Source organism: Thunnus maccoyii, chromosome 19 (genome assembly GCF_910596095.1).
Source record: "Thunnus maccoyii chromosome 19, fThuMac1.1, whole genome shotgun sequence".
Classification (NCBI taxonomy): Eukaryota; Metazoa; Chordata; class Actinopteri; order Scombriformes; family Scombridae; genus Thunnus; species Thunnus maccoyii.
Genome location: NC_056551.1, coordinates 20133610 through 20146790, shown reverse-complemented (window position 1 = coordinate 20146790; position 13181 = coordinate 20133610). Strand labels below are relative to the sequence as shown.

The 13181-nt window shown below is 39.2% G+C and overlaps 3 protein-coding genes across 3 annotated transcripts in view; 1 reads left to right on the top strand and 2 right to left on the bottom strand.

Moving 5' to 3' along the window:
• Window positions 1-3308, top strand: part of rapgef1b (Rap guanine nucleotide exchange factor (GEF) 1b) — a 48119-nt gene extending 44811 nt beyond the window's left edge. Inside the window, exons 20-26 of the mRNA XM_042394539.1 lie at window positions 584-668; window positions 782-876; window positions 999-1077; window positions 1168-1269; window positions 1415-1512; window positions 1611-1739; window positions 1983-3308. Coding sequence (XP_042250473.1) covers window positions 584-668; window positions 782-876; window positions 999-1077; window positions 1168-1269; window positions 1415-1512; window positions 1611-1739; window positions 1983-2133 — 739 coding nt within the window. The 3' untranslated portion in view covers window positions 2134-3308. The remainder of the gene's footprint in view (window positions 1-583; window positions 669-781; window positions 877-998; window positions 1078-1167; window positions 1270-1414; window positions 1513-1610; window positions 1740-1982) is intronic.
• A 61-nt stretch (window positions 3309-3369) lies between these two features.
• On the bottom strand, window positions 3370-6716 carry uck1 (uridine-cytidine kinase 1). The gene is made up of 7 exons (XM_042394540.1): window positions 6526-6716; window positions 5850-6009; window positions 4879-4975; window positions 4630-4772; window positions 4450-4544; window positions 4298-4346; window positions 3370-4207 (listed from the first exon to the last, which is right to left on the bottom strand). Exons 1-7 carry the CDS (start codon window positions 6613-6615, stop codon window positions 4014-4016), a joined length of 828 nt encoding a protein of 275 aa, XP_042250474.1. The 5' UTR covers window positions 6616-6716; the 3' UTR covers window positions 3370-4013.
• A 1082-nt stretch (window positions 6717-7798) lies between these two features.
• On the bottom strand, window positions 7799-9985 carry dnlz (DNL-type zinc finger). Its single transcript, XM_042394541.1, has 3 exons — window positions 9530-9985; window positions 9283-9422; window positions 7799-8030 (listed from the first exon to the last, which is right to left on the bottom strand). The coding sequence occupies exons 1-3, from the start codon at window positions 9848-9850 to the stop codon at window positions 7877-7879; spliced, it is 615 nt and encodes a 204-aa protein (XP_042250475.1). The 5' UTR covers window positions 9851-9985; the 3' UTR covers window positions 7799-7876.
• Window positions 9986-13181: the final 3196 nt, after the last annotated feature.

Sequence of the window (13181 nt, the reverse complement as noted above, 5' to 3'; positions counted from 1 at the left end):
TTGTTTCATTATTATGTACTTTTTATTATCATTGCTTTGAAGGACTTTTGACTAATGTAATGTTTGAACAGTGTTTACTTCTATCTGCTGCAAATCCCACTTAAAAATTTATAAAATACAATTATTAAAAAAACATTTGAACATTTTAAAATGTACAATATCTACTCCTAGTGGTTACAGAAATTTATAAATATAAAAATGAGAGAAATATATAAATGACCATAAAAATACAATTGCAATCAACTTACAAAATATTGAATTCAATAAAGAGCACAGATACTCCTTCAACTTCATTTTTCAAACGTATACTCAGATCTCTTAATTAATGGATAACCCTAGCTAACTGAAGCTATTTTAAATTAAATTAGCTGGTATGCATAAAAAATGTATGTAGATGTTTGACTGTAATATTCATGAGCACGCATTTTTTAGAAGCAATTAAACTGCATCTTAAGGAACGACCGTGATACTCTAGAAAGATCCTTTCTAGTCATTCCAGTTCTGTGGCTGCTGCTAATCTGTAATGTTAACGTTTTTGTAAAAAAGTTGAAGACGTCATCTAACAGTTTGTGTTTCCTAACAGGCCTGGAACTCTTCATGATTTCCGTAGTCATGAGATTGCTGATCAGCTCACTCTTCTCGATGCTGAACTCTTCTATAAAATTGAGGTACGGCGGCTTCTTCGTGTTCGCGTTAGCTCTCGATCCTCTCTGTATTTGTTTATTTTGATTGTAGAGGCTTTAACACTAAGTTGCACTCTTCTTCTTCTGTTTTCTCCCAGATTCCTGAAGTGTTGCTTTGGGCCAAGGAACAGAATGAGGAGAAGAGTCCAAACCTGACTCAGTTCACAGAGCACTTTAACAACATGAGCTATTGGTAAGAACAAAAAACCGCTTTGTGTCCTCTCGTCTCGTCTGTCTGTGATCGGTCTTCTTGGCTTCCCTCTCGTACCCACATACATGTTGACGCCGCGCTGTTTATTTCTCTTTATCCTTCAGGGTCCGTTCTTTGATAATTCAGCAGGAGAAAGCCCAAGACAGAGAGAAGTTGCTTCTCAAGTTCATCAAGATAATGAAGGTCAGTTACTGAACTCCTGAACGTCCAAACTGTCGTGTAGTTTTCTCGTTGTGTAACACTATTAACATTTATACAAATTTGTTATTCCAGCACTTAAGAAAGTTGAATAATTTCAACTCCTACCTGGCAATACTGTCCGCCCTGGACTCAGCCCCCATCCGGAGATTGGAGTGGCAGAAACAGACCTCAGAGGTGAGTTTCATTTACAGGATGGACTGTAAGGAGTCACATATCAGCATGTTAAACAACAGGTGTGATGTCCAATGATGGTTTAGTGGTCAAGTTTTTTGCTTCTCTGTCACATCACACTTCTTCCTCTTTATTCTGCTTCTCTCAGGGATTGGAGGAATATTGCACGTTGATTGACAGCTCCTCGTCCTTCAGAGCGTACAGAGCTGCTCTGGCTGAAGTGGAGCCTCCATGCATCCCGTACCTGTAAGTGTATGAATGTTTTACACGTTTAAACTCAGCTACGACTTGACTTGACTGTTTCTGATTTATTTTATCTGTCTTCCTCCTCCACCACCTTTCAGGGGTCTCATTCTCCAGGATTTGACCTTCGTCCACCTGGGGAACCCTGACCTCATAGACGGGAAGGTCAATTTCTCCAAACGCTGGCAGCAGTTCAACATTCTGGACAGCATGCGGCGCTTCCAGCAAGTGTAAGTTTTCTTGGATAAATTAATGATGAAAAGATGCACATAATCCTAATATATTAATAGGAAGCTTCATAAGCATTAATCACAGTAATAAATGTCATCACTTGTTTGCCACTGGCAGTAAATATAACGTGCGTCTCCTTTGTTTTTCATTAAATCTTAATAGAACAGAACATTGCTTTGATCTCTATAGGAACTAATGAATCGCTGCATTTATTAAACCTTGACCTCTTCTTCTTATCTCAGGCATTATGAGCTGAAGCGCAACGAGGACATCGTCTCGTTCTTCAACGACTTCAGCGACCACCTGGCAGAGGAGGCGCTGTGGGAGCTGTCGCTGAAGATCAAGCCCAGGAACATCGCCAGGCGCAAGACGGACCGCGAGGAGAAGACCTAGGGCCGGCGGGCCTCTGCCCTGAGGCTCCGAGACTGACCTCCAACTGTGCTTCATGACACTAACTCCACTTTACTACAGACTGAGAGAAAGACGAACAGGAAGCTATCCGCTGGAGCTAATGGGAGACTCGTTGTGGGGGGAAAAATGCAGAACAAACTACAGACGACTGAAGCGTGGCTGAGGTTTACAAAGAGCTCTGCTGCTCTGGGAGATTATAATTGGGATTACTGTGGCTCAGGCGTTTAGACAGGGAGAGATTGAGTGACTTATAGTGAAATGGGAGGAAATCCTGGTGCCAAGGAGGAGCGAAGAATCACACAGAGCGGACAGGGAGACGCTACGGAAATAACCAAAGTCTGCTCCCTGGGCTCTCTGTTTTAGAGTGGAGCTGTTGCGTGTGTGTGAGATTGAGGTGAATGGTCCATTACTCTCAGAGTTGCTCCTTCCTCTTCCTTTATGTATGTGCCATTTCTTGGTCATCTTCTGCAACCCCCCCGTTTCCCTCCCCCCCGACTCCCCTTAAACAACAGAACCTCAAGAGAGACCTGCCGTGAACTGTGACGTCAACACGCAGGCTTCGGAGCGGAGACTCTGCTTGGTGAGGGGGGGGGAGGGAGAAAGAAAGGGGGGGCAGTTGAGGGGATTTGAACTTGAAGAGAGGATGACCATTAGAGACTGGAAACCTATGAGTTTTGTTTTGAAACATTTTGTGTTAAGAATCATGTATGGTTATGAAATGTATTATATACAGTGCTCCTTTTGTTCTTAAAAAGGATGTTTATGCTTATGAGAAGAGCTTAGCTTCTCCCAAGTGCCATACGTATGTGCACTAAAAAAAGCAAAGCAAAAACACGAAAAGATAAATTACTAAAGATGCTGTGATCTATGTATGTCATACCGAAATCATTGTGTGCCGTGTTCAAGTGTAGAAAAAAAAAAAACCCATCAGGCAATCACAATCATGTCCCAGTCATGTCAGTGCGTGAAAGTGTTCGTGTGAGACTGAAGTCCTCGGCGACTTGTGTGTTTGTCATTCCAAAAATGTGCTGTAGTAAATCATTTTCAATTCTTTTTTTTTTTTTTTTTTTTTCTCTTTTTTGGGATAATGGTCAAAACCAACACATCACACTGTGCTCTCAAACTCCAATAAAACAAACAGCTCTGTTTCTATATAACGTCGTGTCGGTCACAAGTTTCATTTTCTGTGCAACAATTCAAACATAGCTGACACTTGAAAAACTTTAAAACAGGATTTCCATTTATTGTTGTACAGAATGGTCAGTGGAAAAATGAACTTTTAAAAAGTTAAGGCATGTAATTCAGCTGTAAATAATCAAAAGGAAGCACCTAATAGCAATCTAGGTCTAACACCACTAGGACACACAGCCGTCTGGCCTATTTTTCATTTCAATAAGTTATGAAAAACAGAAACAGAAAGTAAAAGGATATTTGCAGCAGATTAGTATTAATATAATTTAAATATATTAATTTCCATTAAAGCAACAAAAAAGTAAAAATATAACATCAAAGTGCAAAAGCGTGACTGAAATTAAACTTCAATAACTCTTCCTACCCTCCATTTCAGTAACAGGTTATCTGACCACAGTCAACACTGAAAAAATCAAACTGTATCATGGAAGACTGTTACACATGAGAAGCATAATCAGAACATTGGTTATGTACCAATAATTACAGTAAAATTATGAAGTGGTTGCAGCATTAAATGCTTGCACCGTGGGATTGTGGATAGTTGTTTTTTTTTTATTATTTTAAAAAGCTGCAGAGACTGACAACACGGTTGCTGACCTTCTCTCCACAAATCAGTAGCAGCAACTCAAAAGCTCATATTCACAGTCTGGAACGCATCAGTCCGCACAGTCTCAGTGGGGCCGACTACTGGGCTCCAGCAGGACCCTCTTTCCTGAAGGATTAGCAGTTCCGTTCTGCAGGTCGCCCTGTTCAGAAATGGCCCGTTTCAAGCTCCGCCCGTGACCGTTCATGGACCCGCGTTGCCATTTGCAGAGGTCGCCGTTCAGAATGTCTTGGATGTGCTGCACGATGAGGTTGATGGCCACTGGTGAGAGACAAATCCAGAGTTTTTTTGTTTGTGAAGCGTTCATGATGCTGGAGAAACTGGCAGAAAATGACCAGAAATGAGACTTACCCATATTATCAACTCCCCTTGGAATAATGACATCTGCATACTTCTTAGTCTGAGAGAGAGAAAAAATAAATGTGAGGTGCTTGGTTATGTTTGCTGAGTGAATGTGACTCTGGAAAAATAGGCACACAATCATCAATGACCATTATACTTACAGGCAAACAGAACTCCTCAAAAGCAGGCTTGACAAATGTCGTATACTGAGTGAGAATCTGCTCCAGGTCCCGCCCTCTGCTCATGTCTCTCAGAACTAGAGGAAAATAACATCAAACCATTCATATACTGTGATAACATCTGGAGTATTATGTGTGTGTGTGTGATGGAGACGTCAATACCTCTGCGAGACAGTCGGACATCTGAATCTGTGTCCACAAAGAGCTTCATGTGAAACATATCACGCACTTGCTGCGGGTAGAAGACGAGGATCCCCTCAAAGAGGACCACGTCTGCTGGGTAAACTGTGATCCGCTCCTCCAGCCTGTAAAAACACACAGTTCTCACATAACAGCACTAAAAAAAAAAAACAGAGGGAATCTCTTCAGAGCTAAAACAATGTGTAAAATGTGAAATGCTTCCTTTTTTACCTGGAATGGGTGACGAAGTCGTACGTTGGCACTTCAACCACCTTCCCCTCCTGGATGTCCTTCAAGGTTTTGTACATTAACTTGTTGTCGAATGCCTCTGCAAGATATCAAACAGAAACAGTAGAATTTGGTAAACGTTGCCGTGTATGCAGTATGTGCTCAGTAGTGTCTGGACGGTGTGATGTATAATACAGGTTTATTGCACATGCTAGTACATATGATAGTACATAGCAGGTCCAGGAAACCCTGGTGTTAGCAGTTCTTTGCAGCATGCAAGTGTGGCATATCAGCTGGAAATATGTCTGTTTATTTTTTAGCTGCAGAATACACTGCCTTTGTCACATATATTTGCAATAAATATGTGACAGTTTGTGTATATGCAACAGGGTGTGCACTAATTTACGGCTGCAATACACAATTATTTTCAGTATCAATTAATCGTTTGGTCTATAAAACATCGGAAAACTGTTTGTTTTGTTTGACCAATAGTGTAAATCCCAAAGATATTTAACCCACTAATGTAAAACAGAGAAAAACAGCAAATAATTACATTTGAGAGGCTGGAATCATTAAATGTTTGGTCTTCTGCTTGACAATTAATGTATCAAAATAGTTGCTGATTAATTTTCTGTCAATCGACTAATGGTTTACGTTCTCTTCTACTGTATATGCATACATTTTTCAAAAAAGAAAATGTATTCCACAACATCCAGCTGATCTAGTACCTTACACAATTTTTCAGACTTTCCAGGGCTTGTATTTCATCCAACACCAAGCCAGCAGCAACAATCCAGTCCAAACTCTTATTTAGTCTAAATCCATCCATCCGACTACATAATTTAATACTGCATAATTACTGGAGACCATTTATACATCTGTATGGGCCAGTATGAGTCCAATGTGATATTTTGCTGCTAATTTGATTATCCCTTTTTTCCAGGGGTGTAGCATTTAATACAAATGGATACTACCTGGATGATCGAAGTTGTACTGGCCCTTCAGCGCTTTTGCCTTCTGCTCTGGAGTCAAGACTCTGTAGAAACTGTCCTGGCTCACAATTGCCACCTTCCTCTGGCGGTGGTCCACTTTGTTCTGGCCCAGGAGCTCCATGATCTTGGCACAAACTGTTGACTGTGGCACAAAAACTTCTTTCACTCAAGTATTATTTATGACGTATGAGGGTCGTAATTATTTATGATCTATCATAAAGCTTTAATAAGTTAAACTAGCGAAACAAAACGTAGTTTGTGGTAGCATTCCTGAGTAATGAAGGGGAACAAAAGTCCAACAGTGTGGACTGAAGTGTGACCTTCTCGGAGTTTGTTTATCAGCTGACTCCGTCTGGCACAGAGATGGAATTGACAAATTCATCACAGCGGCTAGTTAGCTAAATGAAGCTCTTTGGCGCTAAAACGTCACCAAAGTGTGCTGGCACAAGCATTAAAAAGTAGCAGAGCATATATGTAGTAACTGCTTTAGTTAGCATGTTAGCAGAATAATATAAAAGAAATCTTCATTAAGAAAGTGGGGGCGTGCCAGCTGGTTTGACAGTTTGATGAATGCTAATGTTGCTAACAAGCTAAGCTAAACCCTTCGGGATGCTAATTTCGTTGTTGGGAGATCTCGTAGCTGAGAAAAATGACTGACCTTGCCGCTGGCAGTTCCTCCGCTGACCCCAATCAGGAAAGGTCGATGCCGTGGCCTCTCTGCCTCGTTTACGGCTCCGGAGGCATCCATCGCAGTCCAAAGGAGAAGGAAGACTGCAGAAATCTAGATACCTCGGCAGTGTGCTAGCTGCGCTATCTGTATCAACAACAACGCGCTGTTCTCGCGAGAATGATCTCTCAAGCGAAAGTATCGTTGCAGGACAATTTGGAGCGGAATTCATTAAATATTTACATAAAATAAGATAAATTACTACTTATATAAATTATTGATAACTTATAAATACAAATTATGTTAGTGTTTCTAAATACAGTGGTGGAAGAAGTAGTCAGAGCCTTTATTTAAGTAAAAGTACTGATACAACAATGTAAAAATACTCCATTACACGTGAGATTCCTGAATGAAAAATCTTACATAAGTAAAAGTATATAAGTATTATCAGCAAAATGTACTTAAAGTATTACAGTAAGAGTAGTGGTTTGGTCCCTCTGACTGATATATTATTATATATGACATCATTAGATTATTAATACTGAAGCATCAGTGTTATCAAGTTACTGTTGTAGCTGCTGGAGGTGGAGCTAGTTTCAACTACTTTATATACACTTAGCTAGTTTAGTCCAGTGGTTCCCAACTTAGGGGTCGGGCCCCTCCAAAGGGTCACCAGATAAATCTGAGGGGTCGTGGGATGATTAATGGGAGAGGAAAGAAGAAAAAACAAAGTTCTGATACACAAATCTGTTTTCAGTTTTTGGACTTTTTCTCTAATCTTTGATTTTTGGTGAAATATTGGATCATTTGAACAATAACTGAAATTAAACCACCATGTGAGAAGTTTAGAGGGAAAAATCACTATTTGGTGGAGCTGTTAACAACTCAAAAACATCTGAAAGAGGCCCCTGACTTCACACTGCTTTTTGTAAGATGTCACAAGGCAAAAAGGTTAAAAACCACTGGTTTCATCTTTAACATTATGTTGTATTTTAAAAGCTTGTTATATCATCCATCGTGTCAAATCTTCATCTGAAGAGTAACTAAAACTGTCAAATGAATGTAGTGGAGTAGAAAGTACAATACTCAAGTAAAGTATAAGTACCTCAAAATTGTACTAAGGTACAGTACTTGAGTAAATGTACGTATGAGTTTGAAATAAACACACATCTGTTTTATTTATAAGAAGTAGCTGCGATCATAGTTCCAGCCTCTATTTCATTTCTTTATTCCTTGATCTGACCACACAACAACAAAAACAACATAGATTAAAAAGATTTGTATTTATTATAAAATTTAATATAAACATCTTACAATATACATATACAGTGTAAACACAGTATTACTGTTTTTCTGGGTCACTGTCTGCTTTTTCAGTGTCTTCGCCACGCTGTAACTTCTCTTTGCTGGATTCATCCACCACGATCTCCAAAGCATCACTTCCTTCAACCCTCTTCACCGTCTCTCCTTTGGCAGCGAGGATTTCCTCGATGTTTCTGAAGTGAACAGCAATGCAGCACATAAGTCATTCAGAAATACACTGTACAATCAAACATGTCAATTTCTTTAGTGGATTTTGTGCTGCTTGAGCTCCTCAGACATACTTAAATAATCACAGAGGTGCTGGTTGACAATCTCATCAGTGTTTTGTGATGAAGACTGTGAATGTGATATGTCTAACTCAGACTGCTGAAGCCTCACATAAGCTTCACTTAAACTTTTAAAAGCATTTTTGCACAAAATGACTGTGTGGACACATTGTGGATTTTGTCCCCCATCACTTACATTGAAAGCACATTTGAAGGGGATCTTTTAATAGCCAGTATGAACAGGAGGAATGATTACAGAGGAAAACCTCTTTCAGTGTTCATATGGACACTTGACTGTTGTTTTAAGACACACTTGAAACCATTTTCCTTTAACAATGTTATCAATCCATTCAAATAGTATTGGCATCACATGTAGAGCTAGACCAATAAATTGGTCACACTGATTCATCAGTCAGTATTACTTTTTTACAAATCTATCTGTACCAGCATACATGTTGGCCAACAAGTAACAAGAAGTTGTTGTGCAGAAAGGCCAAAGAAATGTTTATTATGGTTTTATGGCTGCAACTAGCTGGAAACAATGACTGTTTGGCAGTTTTTGTTTGAAAAATGATTAATCGATCATCAAAATAGTTGCTGATTCATTTCCTGATGATCTACGGCTCAACATGTTTTTAATTTGGAAACTGTCTGACTCAGTTCATAAACTGTTCCTCAGTATATACACACAATTATACAATTCCTCAGTAAGGGATTCTCATCAAAGACAGATAGATAGATAGAGCATTTTATTAATCCCAAAGGGAAATTAAAGTTTGTTTATGTTAAGTTTCAACAGAAATTTTGAAATTGATTAATCATTTTCTTGAGGTTAAATTGCCCAAATTCTCTGATTTCAGCTCCTAAAATGTGAATATTTGCTGGTTTATTTAGTCTATGTTTGGGTTATGGACTGTTGGTCGGGACGAAACAAGACATGATCAACATTTTTTACCATTTTCTGACATTTTATAGAGCAAATTCTAGAAAAATAATCCAGATTAATGAAAATAATTGTTAGTTGCAGACCTACAAAACACTCCTACATGAATGGACTCCACCAATAAGAACACCAACACCAGTGCAACCATATAAACTGTAACTGGGATAATTATAATGACATTCTGCTTCATGTTCGTAGGCTCAAAGCACCACCAACCTTTTCCCCTCCAGGTCAGAGAACCAGCCGAGGTTATCAGCAATGATGTGGTGGTTCTTACATCCCTTACATGTGACTATCACAACACCTTTGTGGTACGACAGCTTGGAAATCTTCTGCATGGACCTGGTGGAGCAAACCTGCAAATAAAGCTGGAATTAATCCACATGAAGCAGGACAACCAATGAAAATGAAATAACATTAAAAAAACAACAACAACCAGAAAATAAAAACATCTGGTTTATACCTTGCATGTGTAAACCAGTTGATAATGTGTTGTCTGGATCTTCCCAACAGCATCACTTCTGACAGTGGGAGTTGTGGAAAATCTTCTGTATCTTCTCAGATCAGCTTCATTTCTGTCAGCAGGTAACAGGTGATGAAAGCTGTGCTGATTCTGCTGTGTGGACAGAAACCTGTCAAACCTCCGGACTGAGGTCGTCTGTGGTCCTGGAGGACAACAGTGAAACCGACCGTGACAACACCGCAACAACCGGCTGACCGCCAGCATCTTCCCGGAATAACGTGATGAAGGTAAGCGGACAAGAAGCGTCTGTAACACCGACATGACTGTTGATGTGTCGGTTTAAAGGCTGAAAGGAGTAGAAGATAGAAATACAAGCGATTTCATCAGCTTGTTTAGTCGCGGTTTGATGATCACATTTGTTGACTTTCTTCTTCTTTCTTCCTCTTTCTTCTTCTTCGTCTTGGCGGTTGGCAAACAACAAATTGGCGCATTACCGCCACCAACTGGTATGGAGTGTGGGTCAGAATGATTAGTATTTACAATATTAAAAAAAAACAACAACAACAACAACAAAAACATCTCATATCTTCTCAATCTAATTAGTTAGTCTCAGATGCCTTTTTTTTAAGAAACAAACTTTATTAACAAATTGTTCCAACAACAAAATGAAAGTGATTATCATTGAGATGACATTCCAGTAGGTGTAATTGCAAATGAGGAATAAGATGAATAATATTCAGAATCCATAAATAAAATAATGCATGATTTTGCACCTAGATTTGGTTAGATAGACTTAATCAGCTTGGAGGTGAGTCGTGTTAATTGTAGGGGAGAACAGGGTTGGAGTTGTAGTTTTTAGTACTAAATGGAGTACTGTTAGGCATACAAATGGAAGCCGTATTTATGGTAGAATACAAAAAGGGGTGGGACGCAGTAAATATGGACAGTACTGAAAAACATTTACAATCAGGAAGCACCTTATAGTAGTGTCATACATGTATAATAAATGTAAGTAAATGGGGCTTTGAGAGGGATCAGGCTTAAGCCATCATAAATCAGAGATCCTTAGATCTAAAAATAAGCATGTCAAACAAATAAGAGAACAAAGAGCTAAGTGTGTGCGCATAGATTGTGCTATTATTATTATGCTATTATTATTATTACTTACTTACTTGTAATTTTGCAGATTTAGATTTGAAATACAAAAGAGCAAAAAGTTGCTTACAAATTCATGCACCAAGTAACAATATCCTGTTATAAATAATAATAATAGAGGCTGGATAATAAGATACTCTGAAACTGTCTGTTATACATTATGAGTACTTTTACATGTTATTTTGCTGATAATACTTCTATATATTTACTTAAGTATAATCAATCACACAAGCTCCATCAAAGGTATTAAATGCATCAAAGCCAAATGTAACACAACTGAATCCATCAACATTTACAGGCTCATACAGATTAATCAGCTGTTATTTGAAAATGATAAGGAATGAATGAGGGCCAAAACAGAAAATAGAAACAAAATTAAAGATGTAAAACAGTCTAAGAAGGTGAACCAGAAACTGAGCGTTTGCCAGAAGCAATCCCAAACTCATGACAATATCATGGTCAATTTAGTCTGACCATCTCAAAAAACTGTATGGTTTTGTTTGATGAAGTTCAAAGCGCAAGTATAAATACTGCAATCGCAGTCAAAGATCAAAGTATTTTAACATTGTTCTTCATAATCACACGCCCACACAATTTACTGTAAATTACTCTGGGGAGTGATGCATATTGTTAATCTGAAACAGTGCTGCCAGCCTTGGCACTGTAATTTGCAACTGTCCCTGATTGGTGTGGAGGCATTCTTCCAAAACAATGTGTTTGCCTGGAGTTTATTTTGACCAACAAGAATCCACTTTAACTTTTGGCTCAGTAACCGTCCTATAATGGAGAAGACAGTCATTTATTTGAACCCAACCACCAGAGGGTGACATAAAGACTTCAGAAGATATCACCCTTCCGATTCAGATTTTCCTCCCAGCCTCAAAATACATCAGGGATAGCCGGTGGGGCGTAAATCAGCGCCAACCTCCTACATTATACTAGTATTAATGTGCTGAGTTGTCCACAGACAGTTATCATCACCTCATTGTTTGCCAAGGCTTTAGAGGGAATGGAAGAAATAGGAACAGTATTTATAACAAAACAATTTTCATTATTGTCCCAGCTGGCTAAGGCCAAGGTTGCTGCAAGAGTTTATAGCTGAGGTGAACGAGTCCAGCAATCACCACAAATGACCTTGGCACGCACAAATGTCTGAAGAGTTCAATTTAGTGAGCTGGACTGAAGGGTATGTTGCTTAATCCTGCTTGGGGAGGTGGGGGTAGATTGTTTAGGGGAAACTGCAGTCAGTCTGAAACTGGGAGGGCTCCCAGTGCTGAAATGCTGCCTCTGTGGTGAGTCAACATGCTGTTTCTGTGTGCTGTATTAATAAAAAAAGACATGTCAGCACAGATGTCGCATTTATCACCTATAATAAATGTCACATATTGAACAAAATACACTGACTAAACACTATTTAGGAAAGCTTTGACGTGTGTTTGGGGTCGTTATCCGGCTGCAGTATGAATCCTTCTCCACAAAGATGCAAACCAGAGGGTATAGCATGTCTCAGAGGAAGTGGTACTTCTCCTCAGTCAGGGTGTAGTCAACTCCAGAGTAAGCAAAACACTCCTAGACCTGAATATTCCCACCACTATGTTTCACTGGGTTTGATACACTTTGGTTTCATTCTCTCTCCTGTTCTGTGTCCTTATGCACCCTTCTGTTACTGCCATAAATCTCAAACTTGGATTAATCAGTAAATAGGACTTTTTTTTTCCAGTCATCCGCTGTGAAATGCTGGTATTTCTTAGCCCACCCCAAACGTTTGGCCTCGTCTCACCTCCTGAGAAGTGGTTTAGAAACTGCTACTCGTCCTCTGAGACCACTACAAGACAGTCTTCTTTTGACAGTACTTTCGTTGATTTGAGGAGTCTTGCGTTCTTTATTTAGCAAATTCTTTATCTGTGATGAAGTTGCTTTTCTATCTCTCAGGGAACTAAGCTTGATGTATTGATCTTCTGGTGGTGTGCTCACTTTTGGTCTGCCTGATCTTGTTTTGGATACAACTGATCCAGTTTCTTCAAAGTGTTTTAGAGCTCCAAGCACTGCCCCCTTAGAAACCTTTAGTCTTGTCATGATTTGACGCTGAGAAAGCCCCTCTTTGCTTATAATAACAATGTGACTTCTGGCACTTTCACTTAGTTCTGATGCCATGTTTCCCATTATCACTCTGCTACTTAGTAAGCAATGAAGTGCTGGAAACTTGAGGCACACTCATATTTATAACAGGTGAACACTAGCTGCAAGTTGAGTTACTTGAACGAGCCTCTGATGAGTAGATCAAATTCTCCTGAGTGTCATCTGAATGCACGCTTCAATGGAAGGGATACAACTCAAGGAAATCTGATCCAAAGGAGTAAGGTTGGTCAATGCCACGAATTTGCTTAAATTTGATTGCTAGCCTAGAAATAGTACAGAATCTTAAATATTCCTTCTTCATTTTAGATGTCATAACTTCTTGTGTTTTTAAATGTTTCTGAATGCTCAAACTTCCTGA

What these genes read in the sequence shown, in the direction of transcription:
- uck1 (XM_042394540.1), bottom strand. Translation starts at nt 6,615, where the DNA reads ATGGATGCCTCCGGAGCCGTAAACGAGGCAGAGAGGCCACGGCATCGA. An exon ending in GTACAACTTCGATCATCCAG is followed by an intron (nt 4,976 to 5,849) that starts GTAGTATCCATT and finishes GATATCTTGCAG; the next exon opens with AGGCATTCGACAACAAGTTA. An exon ending in TGTCCGACTGTCTCGCAGAG is followed by an intron (nt 4,545 to 4,629) that starts GTATTGACGTCT and finishes ATTTTCCTCTAG; the next exon opens with TTCTGAGAGACATGAGCAGA.
- dnlz (XM_042394541.1), bottom strand. Translation starts at nt 9,850, where the DNA reads ATGTCGGTGTTACAGACGCTTCTTGTCCGCTTACCTTCATCACGTTAT. An exon ending in AACTGGTTTACACATGCAAG is followed by an intron (nt 9,423 to 9,529) that starts GTATAAACCAGA and finishes CTTTATTTGCAG; the next exon opens with GTTTGCTCCACCAGGTCCAT. An exon ending in TCTGACCTGGAGGGGAAAAG is followed by an intron (nt 8,031 to 9,282) that starts GTTGGTGGTGCT and finishes TGTTCACTTCAG; the next exon opens with AAACATCGAGGAAATCCTCG.